General features: G+C 50.0%; 1 protein-coding gene across 1 annotated transcript; it reads left to right on the plus strand.

Moving 5' to 3' along the window:
* Nucleotides 1–3,980: 3,980 nt before the first annotated feature.
* LOC129067058 (transcription elongation factor A protein-like 8) lies at nt 3,981–4,253 on the plus strand. Its single transcript, XM_054568786.1, has one exon. The coding sequence runs from the start codon at nt 3,981–3,983 to the stop codon at nt 4,251–4,253; it is 273 nt and encodes a 90-aa protein (XP_054424761.1).
* The last annotated feature ends 4,741 nt before the right edge of the window (nt 4,254–8,994 follow it).

Here is an 8,994-nt window from a genome sequence, read left to right on the forward strand (position 1 = left end):
ATGCCATTATACATTTAAAAATCAATAATTTCTTAATAACCTCAAATATACAATTCTGTGATTGTCTCATGAATATTCTTTTTTTATTTTTAAACAGTTGAATTTGTATTTGTTTGATTCAGTATCCAAATAAAGTCCATGAATTGTGACTGGTCAACATGTTTCTTAAGCCTCTTTTAATTTCTAGTGGCAGTTCTTAACAAGGGACAGTTCTGCTCCCAAGGGACACTTAGCAATGCCTGAAGACACTTCTGTTTGTTGTAGCTGCGTTGGGGGTCTCACTGGAGTCTAGTGGGTGGAGGCCAGAGTGCCGCTAACGTCCTGCATTGCCCAGGACGCCCCAGTGACAAAGAGTTATCTGGCCCCAGCATCAAGAGTGTTGACCCTGGGAAACCCTGACCTGGAGGTTCCACTTGACTCTCTTCTTTGTTTTGGAAACTGGAGTTTGTGGAGGCCCTGCCGTGCTCCCTGCTCTGCACTGTGCTCCTCGCACCTCTGTGGTGCTGTTCAAAAAGTCCCTCTCATTCTGAATTTCCTGTAACTTGGTGGTTCGATCTCCCCACATGTTCTCGAGGCATGCCCTGTGCCTGGCCTCTCACACACACCGCATTTTCCTCAGTGGGTGCACCCCTGCCTTCAGCAGGGTCCCTCACAGATGGGGCACGGCTATGGGAAACTCTGTGTGAGCTCTGCTGTCACGGGAGGGGCACTTGTCAAGGGCACGGACTCTCTCGGGGGCGCCGACGTGGGCCTTTATGTGCATCCTTCTCTCAAGTGGGCTAGTCATCCTCCAGCTTAAGCAAAACATCTATCCTTTTGTGGTTTTGAATTTGACACCAAGAAACTTGACATTTACACAGATGCAAGCTCTCAAAGCAGGTTCCAGGAATTAAAGTTATTCTTAATCAAATTAGCCCTTGAAGCAATCCGGAAGCTCTGGTTTCTGCAGTTGGCACGCTGTCCATCCACATTCCCCAAATCTACGCGAGCTGAGGTATTGCACAGACACCCACACAACATCGCCCCCACTTGTCCAAAAGTCAGATCCCTGCCACCCCAAGGGCCAAGGGCAAAGCAGAGACAATGGTAGGAAGCAAGACCCCTCCCTGCAAGGTGAGGAAAACAGCTGGGGGGGGGGGGCTGCAATGTAATTTTTAAGACAAACAATGCCCTTGCCTAATTATTGCGCATAAAGTAAAACCCACTGTCAGCTCCGGAGGTGAGAATTGACAGCAGAAGAACAAACAGGACTATGTAAAACCCCAAGACCTGGGCCTACTTAGGGTGGAGATAAAGAGCTTTATCCAAGTAGCCCTTGGGTTGTAATTACCACCACCATCCCCAGCCTTGAGGGCACTGTCTGAGGCAACAGGTCAAGAAAGGAAGAGATGGAGCGTAAATGGGCAAGAGCTGACTGCTCATCACCTCCTACTCCCGGCACTGGGAGCTCAGAGGGAGAGGACAGCCCAGCTCCTGAGAGGTTCAAGTGGGCACACAGGCAGGACTTTGGTGGGGTGAAATGAATCCCAGGAGCGAGGGAGCTCTGTAGAGGTGGATCTAATGTGGTCTGAGAAAGCTTCCGGGAGGAGCTTTCAAGGAGAATAGCCAAGTAAAAGGGGGATAAAAGGACATGGATGCTCTGACCTTCAAGGACCATGGCCTAGAATGCAGTGCACAGGGAGGGGAGGGGCGGAGGGAGGGGGAGCGCGGGCTAGAATGCCCTATACAGTACACCAGGGGCTCCAAGTGTCCTCAGAGCTATAGGGAGTTCTGCAGATTTTAAGCAGGAGAGAGACATAGTGTGACTTACATCTTGGAAAGGTTATTCTGGTCGTATGCATCAGGGAAAGGAGAGGGGACGGTAGAAGATGGGAGGACAGAGACAAAAACAAAGGTTTTCTTAGTCGTTGGCGTTGGCCGTAATGCAGGTAAACAAGGGGGAGAGTGCATGAAGATATAGGCGACAAAGAAGAGGGACAGGGTTAGCTCACGTAGTCCTTCCCCCACTCCCAGAGGACCAAAACCATCTCTCCTCGTTAGAAGACGGACTCCTGGACCTGTCAAGGTGGCAGATAATAAGTGATGCCTGCTAGATCTGAACGCAGCTCTGACTTCCGACTTCAAGCTTGGTCCCGACCCCCAGGGTCATCCTTCATTTTATGTCTTCAAGTTAAATTATACTCAACATAATATGCATTTTTTTAAGGCAGGAAAACACAATATGTTTTAGAAGATTCCAGAGAACAAAATATCAGACTGCATTGTCTGTGGAGAACCTGGTAACCTGAAGTGGGTGTTCCCATGCTGGGCTGTAGAAGCTTATATTCCAGCCACTGGGATGGGGTTGGCAGAGAGGTCCCATCATTCCCGGGGGTTGCCAGGGCAGTGAGCTGGGCCCCTAGAAGGGCTGTGTCTGACCTGAGACACATGGAAAGGTGAAAGCCCTCTGGGAGAGAAAGATGGTGTGGGTAGTCTTCGTGAAGAGTTGCAGACCCAAGACCTGCTGCCACGAGCAAGAGTCTCGTGGGGCCAAAGTTACCAAGGTCAGAGCTGAGCCACCAACCAAGTGGCTCTCGCTGAGGAGTGTGGTGGTCTCCATAGCTGGAGAAGAGTTGTGTATTTCAGCCTCTCTCTCTCTCTCTCCTTACTTCTTTCCCTCTCTCTCTCACTCTTTCCCTCTCTCTCACGTACACGCGCGCACACACGCGCGCGCGCACACACACAGTCATACACAATCTTTTAAAATGTAAAGAGCAAGGGGAAAATGTCTATTTGCACCATCTGGCTTGTTCTTTAAATAGCTCATTCCAAGAAAGAAATATGTTCTCCTTGCCTTAATTTATGTTTCTACCTTTTTCTTCCAATAGCCCTGTAGAAGGAAAACGGGGGTGGGGGTGGGGGTGGGAGCAGGTCCTTGCCTTGCAAGGATTCGGCAATGGCTTTGGTATGCTGCTGCCTACACAGCAGTATTTAACCCAATTACAGGATAATAAGGGCTCAGACAAATTATCTGCAAATAGATATGTCTATATGTAAACCCTCGTATTTGGAACATGCGTCTGGAGCCAAAGAAAAGTTAAGTGCTTAGCCAGAGAGGGACTGAGCTCACAGCTTTTTATTTCCTCAGTCCAGTGAGTGGAGATTCTTGAGTAAGATAAGTACGAAATCCCAGGTACAGACTAGCTGGTCCTGCCTCGAGCTGTACAAATGAACGTTTTGGCTCAAAGGGCATCTTCCTCTGAGGTCTTTGTCTGCCCAGTGACCCTGGGGGACACGGACGGGCCTGCTGGGCTGGCCGCGCGGGGCGCTCACACAGACTGCAGGCCCCGAGGCTGCCCAGCCAGCTCCCTCCCGGTGCTTCCCAGAGCAGCAAGGACTGGCGTCCCCAGGGAAACGCCCCCGGGCTGGCCCGAAGGGAACTGCTTCAAGCTCAATAAGCAAAGGCAGTGGGTTGCGCTGGGAGGGCAAGGGGGCAAAAGGATAACTTACAAAGGAACTGAAGTGTGCATTTTATGGTTCTAAACCATCAACCAATGTTAAAAGCGCTAAAAATTTCACTTTCCAGCCGAGCAGGAAACTGAGGTCCAGGGAGAAGGGACTTGTGAGGCCACCCAGCTGGCTCGCGGGGAAGCCAAGACCGAGTCGGGCACCGGCCCCAGCACAGGGCCCTCCGCAGGGCCAGAGCTGCCCTCACGGCAAGGCCGGGGGTGTTGAAAATGATTTGGCAATGTGACTCCTCGCTGCGAACAGCACAGTTTAAAAGAGAAAGTGGAGGTCGAGTGCGCAGAACTCCCTGCAGCCGGGGCCTATTTCTCTGCAGCAGCAGCGCCTTATCGCCGGGGAGTAAAGAGTCCCGGTCCTTTCAGGGCCTGTGGTCTTTGGGGAGCGACACAAACCAAGTGAGGAAAGAAGGAGAAAAAGTCCCTGGATCCCTGCAGGATCAATTCATTCAAAAAGGACATAATAGAAAAATATTCAACATGCAAAAGTCTTCTGAAGAAAATGAAGGAAAACCACAGAACAGGCCAAAGGCGGAGGAAGACCACCCTTCAGAAGATGTACCGCAGGAGGAGGAAGGAAATCCTCCATCTTTCGAAGAAGGCGTGAGCCAGGCAGCACCTGTCCAGGGATGTAGGGAGGACGGTCCCGTTAGGCGTTTGGACCCTGAAGAAATGCTAAGAGGAGTAGATGAGTTGGAAAGGCTTAGGGAAGAAACAGGAAGAGTAAGAAACAAGTTTGTGACGATGCATTGAAGCAAAGACATTCACACAGGCGTCCTTATCCTGTGTGCTTTAGGCCTTGAATTCTGGTTGTTGTTTTTTTATGTGATAGTAAAATCTGGCCCCTGCTTTCCATCTGTTAACATTTCCTGGTGTATCTTTTACCTTCGTTTTACTTTTAATCATCTGGTGGAATTTTGTTTGAGGTAGTTTCCTTGTTACCAGCATCTTACTGGATTTTGTATTTTGACTCATTCTCCAGGTCTGTTTTTCAGTTGGGAATTTTCATGCAAATGCATGAAAATATGTTCATCCCATATTATAAAATAAAACATAACAAATACAAAAGAAGAGAAAGTGGAATTCATTTTCTTTTTTTCCTTAATAATTGGAAAAAGTTAAATACAATACTTAATGTGTGCAATAAAAGTATAGATCGCATGATGCAGAATTTCTTTGTTGCCATGGGGGGGTATGTTTGCACATGTGTGTGCACAGGGGTGTGATGGGGACCAGCTGTGTTTGGGGGGAGTGTGTGTGTCATGAGCACTGTCCCCCTCCAACCCAGCACTATGACATGCTAACCATCCTGTGGGTTTAACGGTCCACGCATGGGGCGTGCTGCTTCGTCTGCCCCGCTGTTTCTTTCCTGCCCACCCTTTTCTCCACTACGATAGGCTCCGTTGCACCTTAAACACTGTTTTAGGGTGTTTGCTGCTTTATCTGGGGCATTGATACCGGCCCCCATCTAGGCCTTGGAAAATAGTTTCGGTTCCCAGGGAGAGGGAGGTGGACCCATCCCAGTGCTGGGGGCGGGGGCGGGCGGGTGAGGGGGCTTCTCAGGTGACGCTTGCTTGAGGCATTGACAGTTTCCCTGCCATTTCCAGGAATGTCTTCAATCAGCTGGGACATCTGAGAGGCTCAGAGGACAGTGGTGGCAGTCTGAGGGAGGCTGTAGGAGGTGACAGGGGTGAAGAGGAAGGAGAGGGGCAGGGATCAAGCCCAGAGGCCCAGCCTCAGAAGTCCCCTGTCTGAACTCCTGCCTGTTATCCCCTGTCTGTCCAGGCCCCCCCCTGCCTGCTTCTACCACCTGTTTTTGGTACCTGGATTTTTCAGTTTCTAAAGACCTGGGAGGGACAGCTGAGCACGGAGCAGGGCCGGGAGCAGGGGAAAGAGCAGGGTGTTGTTTTTGTAGCCAGGAGGCCTGGTTTTCCTTGGTGGGAGGAGGTACCCAGGTGTTTTAACGCAGCCCCCAGTGCAGGCCGGGCCCGTTGGAGTGGATTTCGATTCTCATCTGCCAAACTACACTTTCAAGGGGTGTCAGATATCGAAAACCTCTCCGCCCAGCCAAAGCAAGCATCTGGGGGAGGAAAGGCCCAGAAGGGGCTAGGGATAGTAGGAGAAGATGCAGGCTGAAAAAAAGGAAAAAGCAGAAGCAAGAAGAAAAGTTCTTTCACATGGTGTTCCAAGTTGGCTGTTTCTTTTTAAAATAATTGGTTAAGCTGTGCTTAAAGCCAGGTTAGTCTGTTCTGCATTGCAAAGGAGCCTGGGCAGAGACCGTGCTTCTTGGCACAGGTGGGATTTTGGGAACGAAGGCTTTGCAGGACAAGGGAAGGGGCTGTGTCCGGTGACCCAAGATGACCTGTCCTTTCAGGGAAACCCAGAGGGAGAGAAAAAGTGGCCAGAAAGGGTGTGAGGGAAGTATTGGGAGGGAGGGAAGAAGAGACAGATGAGAAGGGATGAGGAAGGGAGGGGAGGGGAGAAATGGGGAGGGAAAGGGGAGATAAAGGAGGAGGGAGATGAAGGCAAGAGTTGGGGCAGGTCTCCTAAGTGCCTGGTTTCAGGCCCCTTTCATGTAAGCTGGGGACAGGTGGCAGGGTCCCTGGGGACCCCGCTGGTGTTTTCCCACTTGGGTCTCTCTGCCTCAGGCCTAAGTGTCAATAATGGTGCCGACTGCTGCCCCTTCTGTAGAGTTCAGAATTCTTCTGTCTAATTACTCATGAAAGCATAAAATTAAGACATTCTGGGAAGCCAAAGGAATCTGGTTTAAAATGTGCGTTTGGGGAATGGAAGGCATTAGAAGAATGCTCATGTCTGGACTATACTGTTGTTTTTTTCCCGGTTTCTCTTCAAATTAATGAATGAGTCACGGTCGTCTTTATGCCTGGAAAATGCTCCAGAAGGCAGAATCGGGAGGGCTGCGGGGAGGGGGGCTGACAATCTCATTTTCTCTGGCTTTTTGGACTGTTCAGACCTGTTGTTGGTTTTCTCTTCTTTTTTCCATCTGTCTCCAGAACAAGGCTCTTTCCCATTAGTCAGCAATACAACTTGAGCACCTTTTTCTTCCCTCCTCCCATTCCCAGGACAAGACCGCCTACCTTGAATAAAATCCAGCCACGCCGCCAGGGTACGCCTGGGGTTCTCCCAGCATCTGGGAGGCCGGGCTGACCTTGACGCCTCAGTGGGGTAGGTCCTGTAGGAACCCTAGCTTCTCACCCTGCACCTCTGATTCCTCCCCAAATACCTGCCTTCTGTCCGCTCCCCAAACCAAGGGCATCCATTCAGAATGAGTAGAACTAGCCCAACCATCAGAGGGTTAAAGACCAATCCTGTAGCTTCTAGAAAGCACAGAGGACCTCCATTTTGCCTCAAGTGCATTCCCTCCTCCCTCCTGTACCTCGATGCCCCAGCCCGCCTGGGTCCACAGTCCAGTGCCCCTCCCACTGGCTAGCAGGCCTGCCTCCCTGCCCACAGGCATCACGTATCCACAGGAAATTCGGAAGTAGTCCACGTTCCATACTTATTTCTTGAGGGGGCCACTTCGTTCCTCTATTCCAACAAAACACCTCTTCCTTTAATGCTGGCATTAGGAATTAACTCTGATAATAGAAGGAGGGGAAGGGGGACGGTCTCATGTTCAAACAGCTTTATAGAGGACCCCTCATCGGAGCCTCCCCAAAGCCCAGGGCCATTGTTGCTGACAGATGGAGAAAGGACATCCTGGACGTGCCTTCTCATCCAATGCTTATGGGCTTCTGCGTCCTCTCAGCTTCTCTCAGCAGAGAGGAGAGGAGAGGAAGGGAGAGGGGACCATTGACTTATTTTATGGTGCACCTACTGTGCATCCAGAGTTATATATTTATGCCCCATGGAACCTGAGGTTGAATCAAGGAGGCTGCTAGACCTTCAGAGGTTAATAAGCAGCCAAAGGTCACATGCCCAGTTCCCAGCTGGCCTCTCCAGGCCACAGGGCAGGAGCCGCTCATCCCCTGGGGGCTCAAGCATCTTTTCAAGTTCTGACTTTTTTTTTCTTCCAGGAGACAGAACTGGCAGCATCCGCAGCCCACTGTCCTCAGAGGCCCGGACCGCAGGCTCGGCATTGGGAGTGCATTTTAGCTTAGGGCTGGGCTGCCTCCAGTGCCCAGATCAGACCTGGTGGGGAGGGAGTGACAGGGAAGAGGGCCGGTGGGCCCAACCCTCCCCATCCCTCCTTCATCCCTCCTTCCTCCCTATCCCAGCCGATGAGCAAAATGCTTGAAGTTGTTGTGCCCAAATTAGGTGAAGAACATTTATGCTTTATTTGCAAACCTCATGGCAATAACCATGTAAACGATTAAATATGTATCAGTTTGACTTCACTGTAAGTTTGATTTAATCACAACACTAGAACTCTACATTTATATATTCTGTTTTTATAGGTTCTTGCTTGTTGAGTATGGCCATTTGCTCAAAATAAATTGAGGGAACACTGTTTATGTATGCCAGTTTCAGAGCCAGGAGAGCAAAGCTGATGTTTATGCAAGATGTGATTATAAAATAATGACTGTGTTTTTTCAGCAAACAGAGGAGGACTCCAAAGACATTCCACTGGAAAGCTCCATCCCATTCCAGAGAAGTTGCCATTGCTCAAGTCCTCGTGGCATCTCTTTTTGGAATTACCTTCAGAGTCCATTTGGTGTGGGCCACGTGGAAAAAAAAATAAACCATTCCACCCTACCTCGTTGTTGACTAAAAAATTCTATCACCCAGTTTGATTGCTCACTTAATTCCCCAGGATTGGCCTCAAATGGCTTTCAATTACTTCTAAATATCAGATCAACCCTCAAATGATGAAAACTAGCAACCTTTGAAGGACATTCCCCAAAAATGTTAAGCAGGGTCTGGGAGGCTCTCCAAAAGAATTGAGAGAGACCCAGGCAGGGTTGGAGGTTGAGGCCAGTGTTCAGCTGAGCCTTGAAGGACAGGAAAGCTCTGAGTAATGTTACCAACAGTCTGCAACATACCAAGTGCTTTTCCCACTGTTCCATCTTTGGAGTCTCACGCCAGGAGCAGGCATAACAATGATCATCAGATTGTAGGTGAGGAATTTAAAGCCCAGAGAAAATAATGTGTCCTAGTCATACAACTAGCAAATAAATCGCAGAATTGGGACTTGGAATCAAGGCTTTATGGGCCTGAATGCACAGTGCCCACTGTGCCCTTCTGTCCCCATGGTATCTCAGGAAGCAGAGACCAGTAGGCTGGGCTGCCTGGAGCAGAGGACTTCTGTAGAGAAGAGGTGAAAGACAAGCTCCAAGGAGTAAGTTGGGCTTGCTTCTGGGAGGCCTTTGGAGCAGGTGAACAGTATGGCAGAGACTGAGGCTGTAGCTACTGGTGACAGACCAGTGGTGGGGACAGCACAGGGCCTGCAGCATGACGTCTCTCACGTGGACCTGGAAGCCGACCCTGCAGGCTGGCTCACTAAACGTCTTCCCCAAACAGCCTTCCTGAATTT

Source organism: Pteronotus mesoamericanus, unplaced genomic scaffold (genome assembly GCF_021234165.1).
Source record: "Pteronotus mesoamericanus isolate MK-2021 breed Mesoamerican mustached bat unplaced genomic scaffold, CSHL_Meso_final contig_20, whole genome shotgun sequence".
Taxonomy (NCBI): Eukaryota; Metazoa; Chordata; class Mammalia; order Chiroptera; family Mormoopidae; genus Pteronotus; species Pteronotus mesoamericanus.